A 24,413-nucleotide genomic window follows, 5' to 3' on the forward strand; every position below is an offset into this window, starting at 1 on the left:
TTGGGGATGTTTCCTTTTTGAGCTGGTGGGTACTTCTTTCTTAGTGACTCTCTTATGTGTAGTCTTTTTGTTTTTTTCAGGGACAATGGTGACAGATCCAGGCACCGAGCTCCACGCAATGCCCGGATGTCTGCACCTTCGCTTGGACGCTTTGTCCCAAGGTAAGAACCGAGTTGCTAGCAACAGAGGGAGACTTCGTTAGAGCCTAGGATTTAGTTTTAAACCTACTTTCTGGCCTTTGGATTGTCCATATCTGGCATTGTTTCCTAGTGGGCCTACAGTCCAGCCCTGCTGTCTAAACTCTTGACGGATGATGGTTAGCCACATTCAAAAGAGATGAAAAAGTGGTGCTGGGAGAATCCTGTTTAAGAACAGAAGTGTTGGGGGAACTTTAGAAGGAAGGGCAGAAAAGGATAGATACAAATCCATGGAAGGACCAATCTTGGAAGATTCTGTTCCTTTCTGGGCATCTGTGGATTCAGTGGGTCCCTTCGCCTAGATTTTTCAGTGTAGGTAGTTAGTATCTCCTTTGTTTCGTGGTAGTCTTTAGTCAGCTTTTCACATGTGATTCCTTCTTGTAGGCGTTTCTTGCTGCCTGAGTACTTGCCTTATGCTGGGATTTTTCATGAACGTGGACAGCCTGGCTTGGCTACTCACTCTTCTGTTAACAGGGTCCTAGCAGGTAAGGAAATGTTTGGCTTTTGAAAATGTGAAGGGGCAAGGAGCCAGATAAAGCTTCTCCCTCCTTTACCTATGTTGATGTGATGGTGTCTTGGCATCTGTCTGAAAATTCTATTTTGGGGTCCTGGTTTGATATTCTGTTCCTTACTTCAAGGCAGGAAATGGCAGGGTTGAAGAAAAATGTTTCTCTTACCCTATTTCACTTTCCCCAGACCTTTTTTTTTCTTTTAAATTATTTGTTTAAACCATTTGTTTCTTAATCCAGCAATTAAATTCTGGCTATGCTTTTAATTGAATGATAAAGGTGCCGTGTTTATGTTTCGGTTGGTGAGATACTCATGAGCCAGATCCTGTGATTTAATTAGGAGCTTAGTGCATACCTCTCCACTCCTTTGGTACTGCCAGCATGTGGAATTTCCAGGCACTGGTGAATCTTCTGAGGAAGGAGAACAGGGAGACACCCTTGGAGCTGGCTCAGAAATCTCCACAGAATAGAAAATGGGCTAGGCAAGCCCCACTGAAGCAGTTTTAGTATTTATTTACTTATTTAGTTTTGAGACAGCGTCTCACCCTGTCGCCCAGACTGGAGTGCAGTGGCGCGATCTTGGCTCACTGCAACCTCCACCTCGCAGGTTCAAGCAATTCTAAGCAATTCTCCTGCCTCAACCTCCCGAGTAGCTGGGACTACAGGGGTGTGCCACCACGCCCGGCTAATTTTTTGTATTTTTAGTAGAGACGGGGTTTCAGCATGTTAGCCAGGATGATCTCAATCTCCTGATCTCGTGATCTGCCCGCCTTGGCCTCCCAAAGTGCTGAGATTGCAGGCATGAGCCACTGTGCCTGGCCAGCAGTTTTATGATGGTTGAATAGTTTAGTGACAGATGTTTTTGGGCTGTGAGGCATGACGTGACTGTGTTCTGAGACGTGGTGTGTGCTGTTGCTTCTGGTCAGTCTCTAGAGAAGGAAGTAAAGCAGAATTCCATTTTTATATGTAGAAAAGGTTGTTTCCCCGTCACAGTCTTTTCCCCCCTCCCTCCCACCTCCACTGCCGACTTATAAATTTATGAATGCAAATGCATAAAAGGTATAAAAAGCCACATTTAGAGAGATCTTTAATAAGCATCTTTATTAAAAGTTTTTAAATGGCATTCTGTTTTGGAGAATCTGGACCATGTGATAGTTAAAGTTGGGGAGGGATCTACTGAGGCAGTGTCACTGTCAGACTGCGATAATGTTACAAGTTTTATCTTATGATTTCTAACCAAGCTGCTGTGACAGCATCAGGGCCATGGAATCTGGCCTTTCCTAAATAGTATGTTTCATCCAACATCAATGCTCAGAAATTCCAGAAACCTCAGTGGTTTCTCTGTCAGACACCAGGACTTCATAGGCTCTGGCCTGGCAGGACAGCAGACTACACCACAGTCTTCTGACAGCCTCGTATGAGGAGGCTCTGGCCCTAGTTGTAAAACAGATGCTGTGGCCCATGCCTCTCCTTGCCTGGCACTTCTGTGTGACTTAACTGAAGGCACGTGAAAGCTTTTCACTGGCAGATAATCACTTGCTGCCAGACAGTACTCCAGAGCTCTTCTCCACCCTTCTTTGTTCCAGACATCTGCCTCCACCGCCCCATACAGCACCTCCTGCTTCTCTACTGTCGGCAGATCTCTGTTTCCTTGGCATTTAGCTTTGGGGGAACAGCTGTATGTTGTTTTTTTCTGCCTTGCCTCCAAGACCTCCTTATCTCAGTTTCCTGTTTCCTACTTTATGCCTAGTGGTCTGACCCCAAATGGCCTAATTACACTTACGGATACCTTTGAATATAGGGGCTGTGTTCCAGTGGGCAGCTGTTTACAGATGTGAAATCTGCTGAGAAAATCTATGAAAGGATGCAGAATGCCATTAGGAGAAGGAACTCTAGACTCCCTAGAACCTCACTCTTGAGTTAGATTAGCAGATGGTTTCCATTCACCATTAAACTAGTTTCTATCAGTTTTTCAAAATACATATTACAGAATGTTTATTTATCATTCGTTGATATTTTGATGTCCCTCCAGATTCTATTGGCGGTTGTATCGTTTATTTTCTTCTCTTGAGAAAATTCCAGTAATAATAATACAGCAACAAAAGCCTAACATTTATTGAGCATTTGCTATATACTAGGGAGTGTTTTAAGTGCTTTACACATATTTCATTTCTGTCTTGCAGTAATCATATGAGATAGGTGTGATTACCTAATTAACAGTGGAGGAAACTGAATCCCAAGGGCGAACGTGCCCAGAGTGATGCAGCTAAGAAGTAGAAGAATAGAACCAGTGGACTCTAAACCACCTTCCTGATCTGCCTCCTCAGAGTTATTTTAAAGGACAAAGCATTAAAATGTCCTTCTTTTTCCTAGGACTTTATAAGAGGGAGAGCGCTCCCAGGGAACTCAGTGTTTTTCTTGTTTAATTCTTCTTTTTAAATGGTTCTTAGACATAGGTTTTTATGATCCAGTGGTGCTTACTGAGGAAAATCTTATTATGTAACCGACCTTTTCCTGAGCTTTCTTGCCCTCCTGGATACAGATGTTTTGCTTTTTATTAAACTTGTGATCATGTAATTGAGCTGCTATAATAATAGCTTTCAGAGTGAAAGAGCAATTGGCCTTTTAGCAGTAAGCACTCCCAATTTTCCTGGAAAAGCATTTTGTCTTGTATGATTGGAATGAGATTGTAATGGTCCCAGAACAATTACATTTAGCAGACATTTGTTCTACAGCTGTCATATGCCAGGCACTGTTCTAGGCTACTACAGTGAATAAGACAGACTATGATCCCTGCCTTCCTGTAACTCCAAGTCTAGGTGGTTAGCCATGACTCAGTCTTACTCCAAACATAAGTGGAACTTTTGCATGGTGAATGGCTTTTTGCAGGGATGAAGCTTGGAGGGACAAAGCAGACACACACCTGCAGTTTTAGGGGGTGTGACTAGTACTATAGTGCCAAAAGAGTCTTCAGTAGACCCTAAGCAAAGCCATTCAGAATCATCAACAAAAATGGGTTTGTGGAAAATCAAGATCTGTTCTACTTCCTCCCACAAGAGACTAAAAGCAATAATAGAAAACAGAAGCTACTGTAGAAAAGTGTTATGAGGTGACGAGTAAGTTATTGCAAAAAGAATTTTTAAAATATTAAGCCGGGCGCGGTGGCTCAAGCCTGTAATCCCAGCACTTTGGGAGGCCGAGACGGGCGGATCACGAGGTCAGGAGATCGAGACCATCCTGGCTAACACGGTGAAACCCCGTCTCTACTAAAAAACACAAAAAACTAGCTGGGCGAGGTGGCGGGCGCCTATAGTCCCAGCTACTCGGGAGGCTGAGGCAGGAGAATGGCGTAAACCCGGGAGGCGGAGTTTGCAGTGAGCCGAGATCCGGCCACTGCGCTCCAGCCTGGGCGACAGAGCGAGACTCTGCCTCAAAAAAAAATAAATAAATAAATAAATAAATAATAAATAAATAAATTAAAATATTAAAAAATTTAAAAAGTGTTTTGATAGGCTATTAATTTCATCTCTTCTCCCTTATCTTGGTGCCTTTACCTGCAATTCTGTAGGTTCCTGGTAGCCTCCAATTGGTCATCAACCCAGGCCTTTCCCTATCTTCAGCAACACAAATTCTAGAGCCATACTTAAAGAGCTGTAAATGCATGTAAAGCTATTGCAGTTCTACCAGGTAAAATTTTGGGAGAACATGCAAAAGTCTGAGGAGCTCCCCCTGCTGACACTGTAGCAGACCACTAACTCTGTGTAGTCACAGCAACTGAAATGATGGAAAGGAAGCTAATGAGTGCCTACTGTGGACCAGGTACTGTCTTCCCACATTATCTCTTTTCATCTTTGCAACAACCCTGTGAGGTAGGTGGTAGCATTTCCATTCTGTAGGGAAGAAAACTGAGACTTAGAAAGTTACGTCACTTGCCCAATATCACACTGTGAGAGGCTGACCTGGAACTTTAAACCGGGTCTTCCTGACTCTTAGAAGCGTTCTGTTCTGTCGTCTGTGCTATGTTTTGTTTGAGTTCAAGTAGGGAGTATCTGCCAAAAGGTTCTTAAGCTTATAATATTTTTCTGCATGTTTGAGGCCTCATAAAAGTGAAATAAGAAGCTTGGCATTTGACAGCTTCCTGGTAATTACTGGAAGAACAAAAAACTTCTGAGGAATAGGGGCCTGGGTAATGTAGGGTATTAGTTGTCTGTCCTGCATAATCTTTTTGACTTTCATCCTAATGAGCATCTGCTCCCAGCAGATGTGGACCTGATATACTTAATTTACTTAATTTACTATTTTGATTGAAATCAATGGGAAGTGTCAGGGTTTTCTTGCTCCTAGCCACAGGTCATTAGGGCCTGGTCCAGTGTCTTGAGCAAGAGATGGCTTTGTGCCCAGTTATCCTAATTTTTCTTGTGACTTCTCCTTCTTCTTTTTAAATATAAAAAAAAAGAAAAACTTTTTACTGAACAATGTCACTTCTCAGTATGACTTCTTCGACCTTTTAAGTTTTGGGGAGTGTGTTGTTGAATTTTCCCATATTTTGAATTTCCCAAATTTCCTTCTGTTGTTGATTTCTTATTTAATTTGATTGTGGTCTAAGAACATACTTTGTGTGATTTTATTCATTTTAATTGTATTGGAACTTGTTTTATGGCTTAGTATATAGGCTATTCTAGAGAGTGTTACCCATGTGCTTGGGAAGAATGTGTATTCTGCTGTTATTTAGTTGAGTGTCCTGTAGATGCCAGTTAAATCTACTTGGTTGATAGCATTATTCCAGCTTTGTATATCCTTGCTGATTTTCTATCTAGTTCTATCTATTATTGAGAGTGGGTATTGAAATTTATTATTATTGAATTGTGTATTCTTCCATTCAATTTTGTCAGGTGTTTTGGTTTTTTTTTTTTTTTTTGGAGACAGAGTCTCGCTCTGTTGCCCAGACTGGAGTGCACTGATGTAGTCTCTGTTCACTGCACCCTCTGCCTCCTGGGTTCAAGCGATTCTCCTGCCTCAGCCTCCTGAGTAACTGGGATTACAGGTGCATGCCACCAGGCCTGGCTAATTTTTTTATTTTTAGTAGAGATGGGGTTTCACCATATTGGCCAGGCTGGTCTTAAGCTCCTAACCTCAAGGGATCTACCTGTCTCAGCCTCCCAAAGTGCTGGAATTACAGGCGTGAGCCACTGCGCCCAGCCCAATTTTGTCAGTTTTTGATTAATATATGTTGTGACTTTGTCATTAGGTGCACATATGTCTACGATTGATATGTGTTCCTGATGAATTAACTATTTTACCATTGTCCCTCTCTCTCTAGTAATAATTTTTGTCTTAAAGTCAATTTTTTCTTATATTAATATAGCTACTCCAGCTCTTCTATGGTTGTTGATTATATGACATATCATTTTCTTTTTTTTTTTTGAGACGGAGTCTCGCTCTGCCGCCCAGGCTGGAGTGCAGTGGCCGGATCTCAGCTCACTGCAAGCTCCGCCTCCTGGGTCTACGCCATTCTCCTGCCTCAGCCTCCCGAGTAGCTGGGACTACAGGCACCCGCCACGTCGCCCGGCTAGTTTTTTGTATTTTTTAGTAGAGACGGGATTTCACCGTGTTAGCCAGGATGGTCTCAATCTCCTGACCTCGTGATCCGCCCGTCTCGGCCTCCCAAAGTGCTGGGATTACAGGCTTGAGCCACCGCGCCCGGCCCTGACATATCATTTTCTGTACTTTTACTTTCTTTTTTTTTTTTTTTTTTTTTTTTTTGAGACAGAGTCTCGCTCTTTCTCTCGGGCTGGAGTGCAGTGGCCGGATCTCAGCTCACTGCAAGCTCCGCCTTCCAGGTTCACGCCATTCTCCTGCCTCAGCCTCCCAAGTAGCTGGGACTACAGGCGCCCGCCACCTCGCCCGGCTAGTTTTTTGTATTTTTTTTTTAGTAGAGACGGGGTTTCACCATGTTAGCCAGGATGGTCTCGATCTCCTGACCTCGTGATCCACCCGTCTCGGCCTCCCAAAGTGCTGGGATTACATGTACTTTTACTTTCAACCTGTTTAGCTCTTCGAATCTGAAGTGTGTATCTGGTAGAAAACATATGATTGGAGCTTGTTTTTTATTTAGTCCGACAATCTCTGCTTTTCGATTGTTTAGTCCATTCATATTTAATATTATTATTGATATAGCTGGGTTTTTGTCTGCCATTTTACTGTTTGTTTTCTGAATCTCTAATGTTTTTCTTCCTCTATTCCTTCTTTACATTTATATTAAATGAATATCATCTAATGTGTCTTTTAAATTCCTTTTTTGATTTTTGAGTGTATTTTTTATCAGGATCAATTTCCAATTTATTCAGACTTAATTCTGGTAAGATACAGAAACATTTTTCACTATATATTGTTCCCCTGTGGCTCCATTCCCTTCTACCTTATTTGTGCTGTTATGTATATATTAATATTACATCTATATATATTACAAACCCAGCAATGTGGTGTTAACTTATTGATTGATATAATCTTTTCTCAGGCATCCTTCTGTTTGTTGCCTGGTATGGGAAAGACAGAGCTATACTTTTTATAAAATTTACTTTTCCTTATTAACTTTATTTTTGGTTGTCCTCTGGCCATCTCATGTCTTTTATTTCTATTTTATTTTTAGAGTGTGCAGTGACCCAGTCACGACTCGCTGCACCCTCAACCTGCTGGTCTCAAGCTATTCTCCTATCTTAGCCTCCTGAGTAGCTGGCACTATAGGCACACAACACCATGTCCATCTAATTTTTTTTCTTTTTTTTTGGAGACAGAGTCTCGCCCAGGCTGGAGTATAGTGGCATGATCACGGCTCACTGCAAGCTCCACCTCCCAGGTTCACGCCATTCTCCTGCCTCAGCCTCCCAAGCAGCTGGTACTACAGTCGCCCACCACCACGCCCAGCTAATTTTTTGTATTTTTAGTAGAGACAGGGTTTCACTGCGCTAGCCAGGATGGTCTCTGTCTCCTGACCTCGTGATCCGCCCGCCTCGGCCTCCCAAAGTGCTGGGATTACAGGCGTGAGCCACTGCGCTCAGCCTTGTCCATCTAATTTTTGTACTTTTTGTAGAGATGGGGTTTTGCCATGTTGCCCAGGCTCGTCTCTAACTCCTAGGCTCAAGTGATCCACCCGTTTCAGCTCCACAAAGTGCTGGGATTGCAGGTGTGAGCCATGATGCCTGGGCCCCTCTCATCCTTTTGTGTGTTCATTTGTTTTTATTTATTTATTTGTTTATTTTTTTGAGACAGAGTCTCGCTCTGTCACCCAGGCTGGAGTGCAGTGGTGCGATCTTGGCCCACTGCAACCTCCATCTCCTGGGTTCAAGCCATTCTCCTGCCTCAGCCTCCCAAGTAGCTGGGATTATAGGCACCCACCACCATGCCCAGCTAATTTTTATATTTTTAGTAGAGACAGTGTTTCACTATGTTGGCCAGGTTGATCTCAAACTCTTGACCTCAGGTGACCTACCCACCTTGGCCCTTCCAAAGTGCCGGGATTACAGGCATGAGCCACTGCACCCAGCCCCCTCTCATCTCTTTTAAAAACACCAGTACTCTATCTTAGATGTTCCCCACTTCCCTGGTACCTTAGGGAATTGCTTTCAGGAGGACTTTTTAGGCTCAGTTGTCAACTGGGGTGGGCATCCAGAGCCTCAGGCTTGCCAACTTTTAGGAATTAACCTTATTTCACCATCTGATATCATAGCTGTCTAATACAACAAATTGCTTCATCACTATATAGCAGATCTTCACTTGAACTGGCAAATCTGGTTAATAATAGAGAATGCAGTTAAGGGCCTTCATGATATTACTTAGATGAAAGTGAACAGAAATGAATAATATTTCTGGTGTTGGGTCCTTTATCTCTTTGATCTCCCTTTATCTTTCTGCCTTGTACCCATCTGGTACCCAGTAGCCAGGCAGATAACATGAGTGGCACATTCCAACTCAACATCAATTAAGATGGCTGTTTATAAACCCCAGATAAATGGGCAATTAATGGTGGTGGTAGTGGCTAGTGCTGCTTTAATAATTAACCCAATTACATTTCATTCTGCTCCAGTGATGAAAGTGAAGGGAATAAGAGGCTGGCTTTGTTGCCTGGGAAACAGAGAAGTAAATGCAGTACTCCTCCCAGAGAACTCAGCCTTCCCATTTGCCTTATAGTATCCGGGGCCTTTTACCTATTTGGTGTCCACCAGTCACTGGAGCATTCGGGCCCTTTTTACCCCAGCCCTTTATCTTATCTTCTTATACCACTAGTGAGACGTGTGCTTACTGGGGACATGGGGACCAGTTTCTAAGCTGAATTGCCTGTGCTTCTTCAGGCTTTTCTAGGGAAAAATACTGGGCCTTGTCAATGAACTTTTCTGTTCCTTTTATATGTGTAAGTTTTTCTGTGCTTTTGTCTCTCTTTCCCCCAGGAAATGTCCTCTTGATCTTTCCCCACTTATGCTTTACTCATGTACCCTTTCTGTATTGTCACCTTAAAATGTACACAGCACGGCCGGGCGCGGTGGCTCAAGCCTGTAATCCCAGCACTTTGGGAGGCCGAGACGGGCGAATCACGAGGTCAGGAGATCGAGACCATCCTGGCTAATACGGTGAAACCCCGTCTCTACTTAAAAATACAAAAAACTAGCCGGGCGACGAGGCAAGCGCCTGTAGTCCCAGCTACTCGGGAGGCTGAGGCAGGAGAATGGCGTAAACCCGGGAGGCGGAGCTTGCAGTGAGCTGAGATCCGGCCACTGCACTCCAGTCTGGGTGGCAGAGCAAGACTCCGTCTCAAAAAAAAAAAAAAAATGTACACAGCACTTTCTAAATGCTTAGTATTTTCCAGAACACTTTGGGTATTACAAAATTATTAAATGATTCTGCCCTCAGGGAGTTTACTGTCTAGCCAGGGAGTGGCCCGATTTCTGTGTTTTGTTTTGGCCCTGCCACTAAAAATTAACTAATTCCCCTGGGACTTTAACTGCCAGTCCTGATAGATTAGCTAAGGGAGGTGGAGCATAAGCATGGGCTTAGATCAAGGACTTAGGTGTTTCAGTACAGTTTGAAGAAACTCTCCAAATGTGTCCCCCATTCATCTTTTGAGTGGGGCTGTAAGCATAAGTAAGTGGGGTGCTGGTAGGACAGCTGTCATTTATGTGGTATACTCTGTCTGAGAGACAGTATAGTGAAATGTTTAAGAGTTTGGGCTTCTTGGCCGGGCGCGGTGGCTCAAGCCTGTAATCCCAGCACTTTGGGAGGCCAAGATGGGCGGATCACGAGGTCAGGAGATCGAGACCATCCTGGCTAACACGGTGAAACCCCGTCTCTACTTAAAAAAGACAAAAAAACTAGCCGGGCGATGTGGCAGGCGCCTGTAGTCCCAGTTACCCGGGAGGCGGAGCTTGCAGTGAGCTGAGATCGCGCCACTGTACTCCAGCCTGGGCGACAGAACAAGACTCCGTCTCAAAAAAAAAAAAAAAAGAGTTTGGGCTTCTTGAAGCTGGGTGCAGTGGCTCACACCTATAATCCCAGCACATTGGGAGGCTGAGGCGGGCAGATCGCCTGAGGTCAGGACTTCGAGACCAGCCTGGTCAACATGGTGAAACCCCGTTTCTACTAAAAACACAAAAATTAGCCGGGTGTGATGACAGGCATCTGTAATGCCAGCTACTTAGGAGGCTGAAGCAGGAGAATCGCTTGAACCCGGGAGGCAGAGGTTGCAGTGAGCTGAGATCGCGCCATTGCACTCCAGCCAGGGGGGCAAGAATAAGACTTCGTTTAAAAAAAATAAAAAGGGCCGGGCACGGTGGCTCATACCTGTAATCCCAGCACATTGGGAGGCTGAGGCGGGCAGATCACAAGGTCTGGAGATCGAGATCATCCTGGCTAACATGGTGAAACCCCATCTCTACTAAAAATACAAAAAATTAGCCGGGCGTGGTGGCAGGCATCTGTAGTCCCAGCTCCACTCAGGAGGCTGAGGCACAATTGCATGATCCAGGAGGCGGAGCTTGCAGTGAGTGAGAGATCGCACCACTGCACTCCAGCCTGGGCATCAGAGTGAAACTCCGTCTCAAAAAAAAAAAAAAAGCCAAAGAAGAATAGATGGTGGCAGGGATGCAGTGGAAAGGGAACGCGTATACACTGTCAATGGGAATGTAAATTAGTACAAAGTAGAAATCTTAATGTCCGTATGTCTGGATCGAGGCACCACTATTTGTACTTTAAGTTCTCTGTTCTCTGGGGCTTCCCTAGACCTAAAATGATCTCAGAGCTTATTAAGTCCCATGGTTGTGTGCTCGTTGGAATTACTGCTCATTTTGAAGGTGCCAGCTGAAGATTCCCTATAATCTATAATGACTCAGTATAATACCAGAATTCTTTTACTTCTCTCTTCTTAGGTTATGATTAGTATGTGCTTTGACATGTTTTGCAGCCCCTCAGAACAAATGCAACAATCTAGAAATCTGCAGCGGACATGTGAGGAAAGGGAAGGCCAAATGTGAGGTCAAAGCCCATATTTTCCAGTGGAAACAGCAGCTTTCTTTGTTATCTTTCTTTACATTTCAAACTTTCTTTAGGATTAGATATCCCCTAACTTGGGCTCCTTGTGCATGGCACAAAGCTGCAGTGAGCTGGGCCTAGGATAAACCCAGGGACTCACCTCAATAGCCCTATAACATGAGAGAGTTATCTTTACAGGGTGAGTAAAGAGACTTGGAACAATCCTTTTTACTGTCCCATCTACTCAATTAGTTTTTACCAAAGTGAGCAGTATGAATACTGGAAGCTAATAACACTTGATAACTAACACCCTATCTCCTTCTTTTTACCTTTTTTTTTTTTTTTGAGATGGAGTCTCGCATTGTTGCCCAGGCTGGAGTGCAGTGGCGCACTCACGGCAACCTCCACCTCCCAGGTTCAAGCAATTCTCCTGTCTCAGCCTCCCGAATAGCTGGGACTACAGGCATACACCACCACGCCCAGCTAATTTTTGTGTTTTTAGTAGAGATGGGGTTTCACCGTATTGGTCAGGCTGATCTTCAACTCCTGACTTCAGGTGATCCACCCACCTTGGCCTCCCAAAGTGCTGCGATTACAGGCATGAGCCACTGTGCCTGCCAACTTCCTTCTTTTTAAAACCCTAGGGCTCACATTAGCTTTTCTTTCTCGTTCCCTTTTCCTATCTCCAAGCAGCCTCGTTTATTCCAACCTGGCTAGAAATGCCATGGGAGCTAGCAGACATCACCTCTCACCTTTTCTACCAAAGTAGAGCCAACCTGTGGGTGTTAATTTCCTTTAAAACTTGCTGATCAACAAAGGCCAGCTCTTCCCCTGGGTCCTCATGCCACTCATCTTGAAGAGCAAGCATGGATATCTTTGTATAAGCCATGATGGGGAAAGAAATTCCTGCAAATAGGTGACTAGGGGCCCTTTGGGAGTGTTAAGACTCCCTTGGGTATTTCTTTTGGGCGGCTGTTGAGTGTCACCCCAGAGCCAGAGAGTCGTCTTGTAACCACATCCTCACCCTGTGAAGATAGTCTCTCATGTTATAGGGCCATTGAGGGGAGTCCCTGGGTTTATCATAGGCTCAGCTCACTGCAGCTTTGTGCCATGCACAAGGTTCACTTCTACTGTCTTGAGCGGTGGAGCTACATTCTTTAGGGATGCCTGGTAAACAGATTCATGGTTTTTAACTCTTCTTTTTTTTTTTTTTGGAGACAGAGTCTCACTGTGTCACCCAGGCTGGAGTGCAGCGGCACGGTCTCAGCTCACCGCAACCTCTGCCTCCCGGGTTTAAGTGATTCTCCTGCCCCAGCATCCCAAGTAGCTGGGGCTACAGGCGCATGCCACCACGCCTGGCTAATTTTTATATTTTTAGTAGAGATGGGGTTTCACTGTGTTGGCCAGGCTGGTTTCGAACTCCTGACCTCATGATCTCCCTGCCTCAGCCCCCCAAAGTGCTGGGATTACATGCATGAGCCACCACGCCTGGCTGGTTTTTACTCTTGTAGCTCATAACTGGTAAAGCAGAAGCCAAAAATCTTCCTTCCTAATTCAGGGAAGTTAACTGGTCCAGGGTACAAAGGAACAGAGGGAAAGCTAGACAGGAGGTAAAGGATAGAAGTCCCCATTGGGAACAAGGGTTTCTCCTTGTTCCTGTGAAGTGAGGTGCACAGTAAACATGTGAGGGATATTTATTTTCACAAATGAAGGTGGCTGGAAAGGTGAATTGTCTCCAGAGTCTACCATATTCATATAGTGCCGGTGGCTGCTTTTTGTAATATTTGCTGACTCCCAACAGCAAGAGTTCACAGCAGTCTTTTATGGTTTCCCTTGGACTGGTAACATAAATGAAAGGAATGACATGGAAATATCCACAGTCACTCCTGCTCATTAGAGTGAAGTTTTACCCAAACAAATAGCTCTGAGATTGTGACAGTTCTATAACAGCATTTACAATTATCCAAAACATCGCCCATCATGCTGAACTGGCAGAGGGGTAGTGAAAAGACAGAATTTAGTAACTCAAGCTTAGATTTGGTCATGAAGTAGTATTACAGAGAAAAACAATCCTAAAATTCATAGGAACCAGAAAAGAACCTGAATAGCCAAAGCAAATCCTAAGCAAAAACAACAGCAACAACAACTGAACCAAACACAAAGCTGGAAACATCACATCACATTACCTGACTTCAAATTATACTATAAGGATGTAGTAACCAAAACGTGCAAAACGTGGGGACTTTGGAATATGGTATTTCAAATTTGGTAAGCAAAACAAAACCCCTAAGAACATTTGTTCTATACCAAGTACTGTTCCAAGAACTTCTCACATATTAATCATCAGCAGCATTGCTATGATACTCCGTCGTTTTTACAGATGAGGAAACTGAGGCTAAAAGAGATGAAGTAGTTTGCCCAAAACCACAGCTAGTACTTGACAGAGTGGAGTTGGACCTCAGGCAGTCCTGCTCTTTTCCAGCAGAACCACTATGGGGCGTAATCTGATTCTTTGTTGGTAGAAAAACAGGTTAAAATATAATCTCAGGCTTTACCTTCAGAGAACAAAAATAGGCCGGGCGCAGTAGCTCATGCCTGTAATCCCAGTACTTTGGGAGGCCGAGGCAGGCAGATCACCTGAAGACGGGAGTTTGAGACCAGCCTGAACAACATGGAGAAACCCTATCTCTACTAAAAATACAAAATTAGCTGGGCATAGTGATGCATGCCTGTAATCTCAGCTACTCAGGAGGCTGAGGCAGGAGAATCACTTGAACCCAGGAGGCAGAGTTTGCGGTGTGCCAAGATCAACAAGAGCGAAACTCCGTCTCAAAAATAAAAAACAAAAATAGTATGTTCAGCTCAGAAGACTGCTACTGGGGAGGGGGCTACATATGCTCTTATGTCCTTGTCGCAGATCCTTTCCCCTAGAAAGAGGGCCCGTAGAAGAATTATATTCCGAAACATTGAATCGTGAAGAGGTAATTACACTGTTGCCATCCCATTGGGAAGAAGGCTGGGGCGGTGATTACATTCCAAAACAAAGCTGTTTGGGTATAATTGCAGCGTGCTGCTCTTATCAGTCTGGGGAAAGCAGGCCTCTGGTCTCCATCCTCATTTGTTTTTGAGATGGAATCTGAACAGCATTCAATTAATAGTCAAGACCCAGGCACAGGGAAGTCAGCCAAAAGAGCCAAGAGGACATTAACTTGCTATTGGCATTTTCCTTCTACTGAAGTTTTCCAGCAAATTTGAGGGGGAGCCTAGTTAAGAAAATTTATTTGGCTAGTGAAGGGTTAGAGATTCCTCTTCAAGATGCTGTGCCCCAAATCCCTCATTGGTCTCTATATGTAAAGGAGAGATAGTTGGATGGCAGTGAAATTTACCTCTTCTATCAGCAGCTTTAGCTCTATCAGAACATAGTCCTTCCTTGAAATCATTCCCTGGGACTTGCAGCATGTATATATATTTTTCATGTATGTAGCTTCCAAAGTTGTAGAGCAAAAAGCTTCTCTCTGGTTGTGTTGATATGGTAAGGCTGACTTTGGTTAAACTTCAGCAATAATCTCTAGATCTAGACTAGAAGAAAAAATAAAATGAATTTTTTTTTTATGACTCAGAACAAAAAACGGCCAGTTACTTTGAAGACTTGCTTGTTGATCTAGAGCAAAGAAGTAAAAGGTGCATGTATCGGAATGAGGGTTGCACAACCCTGGAAAGTGGTAGAGCTTTGGCCATTATGTCATTTAGCTTTTGCTGCTGGATAAACCACCCCCAAATTTAGTGGCATAAGACATTTCTTGTTTCGCACAAATCTGTGAGTCCAATTGCAGTTCGCCTGGTTCGCACCATTGGCTCTTCTCTGTGGTCCATTAGTAGCTTGGCTGGATGTGGATGATCTTAGATGGTTTAGTAGGTAGAATAATGATCTGCCTAAGAGGTCCACATCTTAATCTCCAGAACCTGTGAATATGTACTTTACTTGGCAGAAGGGACTTTGCAGTTGTGATTAAGATTATGGATCTTGAGGTGGGAAGATTATCCTGATTTATCTGGGTGGGCCTCATCTGATTACATGAGCTGTTAAAAGTGGAAGAGGAAGGCAGAAGGGTCAATCAAGGTGCTGCAGTGATTGAAGATAGGAATGGCCTCTGCTAACAGCCAGCAAGCGAGTGGGAACCTCACTTCTGAATCTGCAAGTAGCTGAATTCTGCCAACAACTGAAATGGACAAGGAGACACACCTGAACACAGGCCAGCCAACACCTTGGTTCTAGTCCAATGAGTCCTTTGTTTGACTTCAGGCCTATAGAACTGAGAGATAATAAATTTGTCTTGCTTAAGCCACTAAGTTTTTGGTTATCGTTATGGCAGTCATAGAAGACTAGTAACAGATAGCTTCACACGTGTATCTGGCATTTGGCAGGCTGTTTGGCTTCAGCTGGGATGACTTGTCTCCTTTCTATTCACCAGTAAACTAACCTGTGCTTCTTCATATAGTGTGTCAGGGTTCTCTCTCTCTCTCTCTCTTTCTGTGTGTGTGTGTGTGTGTGTGTGTGTGTGACAGAATCTCGCTGTGTCACCCAGGCTGGAGTGCCGTTATATAGTCTCAGCTCACTGCAACCTCCGCCTCCTGGGTTCAAGTGATTCTCCTGCCTCAGCCTCCCTAGTAGCTGGGATTACAGGTGCCTGCCACTACGCCTGGCTAATTTTTGTATTTTTAGTAGAGACAGGGTTTCACCGTGTTGGCCAGGCTGGTCTTGAACTCCTGACCTCAGGGTTCTAAAAAGAAGCAGGAGAGGTCAAGCCCCACTGCAGAGGCACTTTTTGAGTCTCTCCTTATGTCATGTTTGCTTTCGTCCATCCCATCAGCTAAAGCAAGCTGTTTGGGTAAGCCCGAAACCAGGAAAGCAACTCTCTAAGGCCATGGATACAGGAGGGCTTAAATCATTTGGGGCCATTACTGTAACATGCTGCCACAACTAAGTAGGCTTTGGAATCTGAGGTAGCCTGCTAGCACACTCTGAACACATTGGTTTTTTTTCTTTTCTTTTGAGACAGGGTCTCACTCTGTTGCCCAGGCTGGATTGCAGTGGTGTGATTACAGTTCACTGCAACCTCTGCCTCCTGGGCTCAAGTGATTCCCCTGCCTCAGCCTCCCAGATAGCTGAGACTACTACACATGCCACCACGCCTGGCTAATTTTGGTATTTTTTGTAGAGACAAGGTTTCACTGTGTTGCCCAGACTGGTCTTAAACTCTTGGGCTCAAGTGATCCTACCACCTTGGCCTCCTAAAGTGTTAGGATTACAGGCATGAGCCACTGCGCCCAGCACAAATTGCTTTTTTTTAAAGTGTCCTTATATATACTGAGGAAAGCTTCAGCATACCAAAGGATATAGAGGTACAGATTTAGAACTTTCAAGAAATATCTTCGGGTGTGGTGGCGCATGCCTGTAATCCCAGCTACTTGGGAAGCTGAGGCAGGAGAGTTGCTGGAATCTGGGAGGTGGAGGTTGCGGTGAGTCAAGATTGCACCATTGCACTCCAGCCTGGGCAAGAAGAGCAAAACTCCATCTCAAAAAAAAAAAAAAGAAAAAGAAAGAAAGAAAAAGAAATATCTTGTCTTAGGTAATTATTTGGGTTATTCAGAGAAATGAATTTAGAAACAACATTCAAATAAAAAGCTGGACCCTGGTTTCCTAGACATAGGATATCAGGGAAACTACCTTTTCTCTTTCTCTGGGTATTTTCTAGGATATAGCCCTCTATTTCTGTGCTGGAGGGTAAAAAGATGTGCAAAAGAGCTCTGTGGGTGGTTGGGCCCCTTGGGGCCAAATGTATTTCTGTGTAGGAGTAAGACTGACAGAATTAACTGTGCAAGCACTTACTAATTGGCTGTAAGTGAACCTGTACCCATGGCATCATTTATAATCCAGAGCTCCTTGAACAGAAGCAACTCAGAAGAAAAGTTCCTAAAAACTAAGGCAAGGAATTTTTGTGTGCCCAATTACTGTGGCATGTTTTGCTTTCTTATAGCAATGGTTGGGAGAAGCAAGAATTCAATTCTTCTCAAGCATAGGACTTAGCTTTTACTTGGTATTGTTGAGATTGGATAAAAATTATTTTATGGGCACCAAATGTGAATTGCATAGATTGGGCCTCTGGTCACATAGAGACAAATTCAGTGTATTCACCATTCTTTTTTTTTTTTTTTTTTTTTAATTCACCAGTAAACTAACCTGTGCTTCTTCACATAGTATCTCAGGGTTCTTTTCAAAGTAGAGGATTCTTTTGAAATACAAAAATTAGCTCCAGCTAATAGTAGAGATGGGGTTTCCCCATGTTGACCAGGCTGGTCTCGAACTCGTGACCTCAAGCGATCTGCCCGTCTTGGCCTCCCAAAGTGCTGGGATTACAGGTGTGAGCCACTATGCGCGGCCTCACCAATCAATCTTTTAGGACTTCCTTGATGTACTTTTAGAGCCACCTCAGTGGCTGGTGGGTTGGGGGCTCTGCTGTTGGTAAACCCTGGATATTGCCCTAGGCATATGCATTCAAAATGGTATAGCCTATGTACAGTAAAGATGTGTCCTCATAGAGGCTGGGCACAGTGGCTCAAGCCTGTAATCCCAGCGCAGTAGGCCAAGATGGGAGGATTGCTTGTGCCTAGGAAAGGCCAGCCTGGGCAACATAACGAGAGCTTATCTCTACAAAAAGTTTTTTTTTTTTTTTTCCCCAGAAATTAGCCGAGGATGGTAGCATGTGCATGTAGTTCCACAGTCCCAGCTACTCAGGGGGCTGAGGTGGGAGGATCACTAGAGCCTGGGAGGCACAGGTCCCCATTGAGCAGAGATCACATCACTGCACTCCAGTCCAGGTGACAGAGCAAGATCCTGTCTCAAAAAAAAAAAAGTATCTTTAAAGAGACAAAGACTCCCTCTGATGAAAACTAGGCCTTATCCTTTTTTGTCTGATAAAAGTCAGAGGTTGTGGTGATGAGACTGAGCTAGTGTCCTTCTAGTCTGCCTTTACTTTTACTTCTGGGTCCCTTTCCCCTCCCACCTTTCTCCCTTTGTCTGTTGTGGGTCTCCGTATTTAAGCAGATTTTTTTTTTTTTTTTTTTGAGACAGTCTGGCCCAGGCTGGAGTGTGGTGGCGCAATCTCGGCTCACTGCAACCTCCGTCTTCCGGGTTCAAGTGATTCTCCTGCCTCAGCCTACCTCGTAGCTGGGATTATAGGCATGCACCACCATGCCCAGCTAATTTTTTTGTATTTTTAGTAGAGATGAGGTTTTACCATCTTGACCAGGCTGGTTTCGAACCCTTGGCTGGTCCATCTGCCTTGGCCTCCCAAAGTGCTGGAATTACAGGCATGAGGCAACACACCCAGCCTTAAGCTGAATTTGAACCTGATTTTCTTTAAGGCAGAACTTAAGAGAGCTAACACAGGAACTAATTGAGAGCTTATAAAGCCACGAAGTGTTTCTTGGTCTAAATATTTTTTTTTTTTTTTTTGAGACAGAGTCTCGCTCTGTCTCCCAGGCTGGAGCGCAGTGGCCGGATCTCAGCTCACTGCAAGCTCCGCCCCCCGGGTTTACGCCATTCTCCTGCCTCAGCCTCCCGAGTAGCTGGGACTACAGGCGCCCGCCACCTCGCCCGGCTAGATTTTTGTATTTTTTAGTAGAGACGGGGTTTCACCGTGTTAGCCGGGATGGTCTCGATCTCCTGACCTCGTGATCCGCCCGTCTCGGCCTCCCAAAGTGCTGGGATTACAGGCTTGAGCCACCGCGCCCGGCCTGGTCTAAATATTTTTCTGGATTCTGCTGATGTGAAGCAACTGGGGAAAAGTCGTAAAATGTTGTATAGCTTATTTTGCAAACTAATTAAAACTGAAAATATCAGTGCAAAGCTGAAGTAAATTGTTTAAAATGCTCAGTTTCTTCACTCCCATGTTCTAGGTGCAGAGGCCACAGGGACAGGTTAGGAGCACATGCTGTGAATAAGTTTCTGGCTATTCTAATCTGTGTCTTACCTGGGAAGAATGTGAAGGTCCTATGGGATAGACGCAGCACCAGCACCACGGGTTGACTTGGGACTCTTTGCATATCTAACCACCCCTAAAATATACCCTCTAAGTGAAAAACAGTGTGCTTGCTCTGCTGGCAGCTTCAAGACAAGTCACCTAACCTATGCACACCCTACTCATTCACCTGCCAACCCTGAGACTCATTTATAGAATTTCTTGAGCTGCCACTGGGTGAAACTAACAAATAAATTGGCCATGGGATTTGGAGATAATATCGCTGAAGGAAACACTGACTGGCTGATTTCCCCTCTCAACTTCATGGATACCTTTTCCCCTACTCTATTATTATTTCTGGGTAGTGTGTGTTGGAGGTTTGGTTTGTGTGGACTCATTAGTCATTGTTTTCAGGCACCGAGTGCAGCTCTCCACCTTTTCCTTTGTGATATTAGTGTCTCCCCTACACGGAAGAGTGACCATTTTCTGAAAGGCTAATGCAGCTATGGAGGAGAACAGTGTTCTTTTCTGATACCCGGAGAATAGCTGTTAGGGTTTAGAATTCCTGAAAAAATTCATTTTAGTCTTGATATTTTAGAATATCCTTTATTTGAAGCTGCCTGCTTTCTTCACCTTCTTTCTTGTGAATGCCGCAGTTCCCTGTTCCACCTTTCTCTGAATCTGAGACCTTACAGTAAAAAAGAAGTATGCTACAAGAAATTACGGGATTCTTGTATCCAGAGCAAAGTGATGATGGTTGCAAGTTGACTATTTGACATTTTACAGTTTTATATGACTCATAACTTTTGTGTGGGGAGCATAACTGAAACAAATTATCAAACTGGGAATGGCCTCAGGGGCACTGTCTCTGAAGGAAAGGGTTGGAATTTTGAGTCCTTGGGGCTTCTGAGTTTGACAAATTGAATTATCCTAGGATTCCTCTGTCTCGTTTTCATTTTTCATTGGATAGTCTGTGATGGGAGGGGATTTTTGCATACAGAGAAATAGACTCAATCAAAGAATATGGCAAACTAATACATGTGGAATTAAGGTCCAGTGTACCCCCTCAAAGAAATACATGCTTGTCTTTTCCTTTTCCAACCTAGAGCCTGGACATTAAACTGTTGAATATTTTGTCTATCTTCCCTTTTGGCTTTGGTGTTCTTAAACGTTGAACGTTAGTCAGTGTCATGGAGACACACCCATGTGTCTTTCTTGTAAGGAAATCAAGGACTTGAATTCCTCTTATTCGTAATTAATACTTTGCATTCCAAGTTATAGGTAGTACTGAGCCCTGGAGGCTGTCTGCCAGATAGGTTGACTAGGGTTTGAAGTTAGTTGGATTGCTATTCTACTTTGCAGAAGAACCTAAAATACTTTAATTTTTTTTCTATTGATAAGACTTTTTCCATTTAAGACGTATTCAATTCACCTCACTCATTTTCTCCTCTCATCTCCTCTCCAAGTATTCAGGTTGATCCTATGGGAACATAATGTTATCCTCCTCGTGCTATAGATATATGCAGACTTTCTCAGGCTGAGCCTTAAAATGTCCATTTCTCAACTGCACACTGTGTTCTTTCTCTTTCGACTATCTTGACTTTTGTGTTTTTTTTTCACTCTTCTGGCTCTGATATGGGTTAGCTCCCTCAGTGAACCAGTACTATATTTCTTTTCTTGAACTTAACCTTACCTGCTACCCATAGGGAAAATCTAGAATGAGTACTAATCCTTTGTGGATTTATCCCTCTGTCCAACAGACAGTATGGTATAGATGCTTAAGAACAAGGGTAGAGGCCAGGCGCTGTGGCTCACACTTGTAATTCCAGCTCCCTGGGAGGCCGAGGCGGGTGGATCACCTGAGGTTTGGAGTTCGAGACCAGCCTGGCCAACATTGTGAAACCCCGTCTCTACTAAAAATACAAAAAAGTCAGCCAGGCATGGTGGCACATGCCTGTAGTCCCAGCTATTTGGGAGGCTGAGGCAGGAGAATTGCTTGAACCTGGGAAGTGGAGGTTGCAGTGAGCCGAGATCACACCACTGCACTCTAGCCTGGGCGACAGAGCAAGACTTTGTCTCAAAAAAAAAAAAAAAAAAAAACAACAAGGGTAAAAATTGGGCCTCTGTTTATGTTGAGAAGTACATGAATAAATCTGTTCATATTGATCATATACCTGATAATAATTATTTATTTATTCCCTTATTCATTTGAAAGTATTTTCCTCTGGTTGTTCTAATATTACTAAATAATGAAATTAATCAACCAGGAAAAATATCAAACTGACTGATTTTACCACCACATTTATTGCTATTCTTTTTTTTTTTTTTTTCTTCTTCCTAGATCAAGGCAGCACCCTGAACCAGTAAAAGTTCAGGGATCTCCTCATTGCTATTCTAAGGAGTAATATAATCCAGTTTTCAAGTTTGTGTGTTATCATTGGAATATACTTCTTGGGTGCTACAATGTGCTAGGTCCTATACTAAGTGTTGGGAATTTTTTTTTTTTTTTTTTTTTTGAGACGGAGTCTCGCTCTGTTGCCCAGGCTGGAGTGCAGTGGCCGGATCTTGGCTCACTGCAAGCTCCGTCTCCCGGGTTAACGCCATTCTCCTGCCTCAGCCTCCCCAGTAGCTGGGACTACAGGCGCCTGCCACCTCGCCCGGCTAGTTTTCTTGTATTTTTTAGTAGAGACAGGGTTTCACCGTGTTAGCCAGGATGGTCTCGATCTCCTGACCTCGTGATCCGCTCTTGGCCTCCCAAAGTGCTGGGATTACAGGCTTGAGCCACCACGCCTGGCCGGGAATTTTTTTTTTTTTTTGAGACAGAGTCTCGCTCTGTCGCCCAGGCTGGAGTGCAGTGGCCGGATCTCAGCTCACTGCAAGCTCCACCTCCTGGGTTCCCGCTATTCTCCTGTCTCAGCCTCCCGAGTAGCTGGGACTACAGGCGCCCGTCACCACGCCCGGCTAGTTTTTTGTATTTTTTTTTTTAGTAGAGACGGGGTTTCACCGTATTAGCCAGGATGGTCTCGATCTCCTGACCTCGTGATCCGCCTGTCTCGGCCTCCCAAAGTGCTGGGATTACAGGCTTGAGCCACCGCGCCCGGCCCCGGCCGGGAATTTTTAACAGGAAAAATTAAGTTACCTTGTTTAAGAATCCTTAAAGGATCCAGTCCGGCGCGGTGGCTCACGCCTGTAATCCCAACACTTTGGGAGGCTGAGGCGGGTGGATCACAAGGTCAGGAGATCGAGACCATTCTGGCTAACACAGTGAAACCCCATCTCCACTAAAAATATAAAAAGTTAGCTGGGCGTGGTGGCTGGTGTAGTCCCTGCTACTCGGGAGGCTGAGGCAGGAGAATGGTGTGAACCCAGGAGGCAGAGCTTGCAGTGAGCCGAGATCACGCCACTGCACTCCAGCCTGGGTGACAGTGTGAGACTCTGTCTCAAAAAAAAAAAATCCTTTAAAGGATCCATGTTTTTTTTATTTTTTATTTTTTATTTTTATTTTTATTTTTTGCCTTTTCAATACTTACTATTGCTATTTTACCTCCAAAAATCCTGATTTTTTCTGATTCTTTATCACTGATCATTATATCACTCTGTGACAGTTTCCCCCACAAATAACAGGAAGAATTAACTTTGTTTTATGTTAGGGCTTTATCCAAAGATGTCAATACAATACTCATCCTATCAGAGAAATGTATTACAAAAATACAAGTTATCACCTCTCTAATTTTCTGTGGACTTAAACACACCTAAAGTTCCTGCCACTCAAACCAGATGTACACAGCCTTCTTTTCCTCAGCAAACTTTTTTGAGGAATTGCACTGTCTTTCAAGCTTTAGCTTCCTTTGATGAGGTCAGTTGTCTCTTCCTGGCTACCACAGAGGCTGTCATGCTGACATGATACAGGAGGATGTAGTCTTTAATGAGTGCCTTTGGCACTACTTGACAATTGCTTATTTTCCAGTGATGTTGCATTAAAGTATTAATTAACCACTAAATTCAAGTTGACCTCTTAATTGAGGAGGCTTTGCTTTCCTGAAGGCAGGCAGACTGACTTCCCTAACATGATCTAGCACTCTTGTGTGCCAACAAGTTTTGATCAGTGTGTAAAATGTACCTTTACTAAAACTGTTACTGTAATAGGTTGATTTGAGGTTGAGGAAGTCACATTGTGTTCTAGAGTGGGATACAAGTTAGTATGAGCAAGAGGTAAGAGGCTGGTACCAAAGAGCAGGAGTTTCCTGGAGCATGTGTGAAGTTTGCCTGGTGAGCAGGTGACAGGGCAGGGAGAACAGCTCTGCTCAGTGAGTCAGTGACATAGTTCCAAAGGCCACCAGCTAAGGACTAGGAGACATTGTCTTACTGTAAGTGATTGTGTTTTTATTATTGCTGCTTTTACTGTTCTGTGAGTCTTCTGATTCCTTCAAATAAACTGCTAAGAAATCTAGTATTCAAATGTATGTTGTGAACACAAAAAGATTGAGAACTACTGATTTTGTGTTTTAGAAAATAAACTAGAAGTTGACAGGTTGTTCTCCTGACTCCTTTCAGTAATTCTCTATACAATTTGAGTGAGTCATTTAACCTCTGTCCACTTGACAGGCAAGGGTGTGGTGCTTACCACTATGTTCCTTCCAGAATTTAAGTAGGAAAAATTGGTAAAGTGCTCTAACTTCATTTGAAAAAGGTATTATCTGTAGTTCAAAGGAATGAAATTAAAGATATGTCCTAGCACCCAGGTTTTTGGCAGTACCTGAACTACTTGAGACAAGTTGGGACTGCCAACGTTAGATGTTCCAATGACAAGAACACCTCAGTGCTGAGAGACACGCTCAGGTGGCTGAAAAGGATCCATCTCAGTTTAATAAAAGGAATTGCTAAAGAACATCTGAGTTGTGCTAGGCACCCTTGGGACATAAGATAAATACTTCTTGTTGAACTAAATAGAAGTGGTCACAGCAGCAGTAAGGAGGAGGTAAGACTTGTCCAGGATTTGTACAGAATCTTTTCACAGGCTGAATGTTGCTCACAATATGTCCTTTGACTATCTCTGGCTAATTATTATTTTAATCTCTTCTCAGCTTTTCCACGAATATAATGTCAACCAAAGATCTTAGGCCATTCACAACTCTTCTGTAAAAATTAATGTGGATGTGAAAATGAGG

At 43.8% G+C, this 24,413-nt stretch overlaps 1 protein-coding gene and 1 long non-coding RNA gene across 10 annotated transcripts in view; both read left to right on the forward strand.

Moving 5' to 3' along the window:
* AMBRA1 (autophagy and beclin 1 regulator 1) overlaps positions 1 to 24,413 on the forward strand; it is a 204,240-nt gene that overhangs the window by 103,547 nt on the left and 76,280 nt on the right. For all 9 annotated transcript variants that reach the window (XM_033204164.1, XM_033204168.1, XM_033204166.1 and 6 more), the window contains 2 exons: positions 81 to 161; positions 582 to 682. In XM_033204164.1, coding sequence (XP_033060055.1) covers positions 81 to 161; positions 582 to 682 — 182 coding nt within the window. The remainder of the gene's footprint in view (positions 1 to 80; positions 162 to 581; positions 683 to 24,413) is intronic.
* Positions 10,717 to 15,827, forward strand: LOC117079890. The gene is made up of 3 exons (XR_004435645.1): positions 10,717 to 11,268; positions 14,009 to 14,205; positions 15,386 to 15,827. It is a non-coding gene; the product is annotated as an uncharacterized LOC117079890 (long non-coding RNA).

This window comes from Trachypithecus francoisi, unplaced genomic scaffold, assembly GCF_009764315.1.
Source record: "Trachypithecus francoisi isolate TF-2019V2 unplaced genomic scaffold, Tfra_2.0 Lachesis_group8, whole genome shotgun sequence".
NCBI lineage: Eukaryota > Metazoa > Chordata > Mammalia > Primates > Cercopithecidae > Trachypithecus > Trachypithecus francoisi.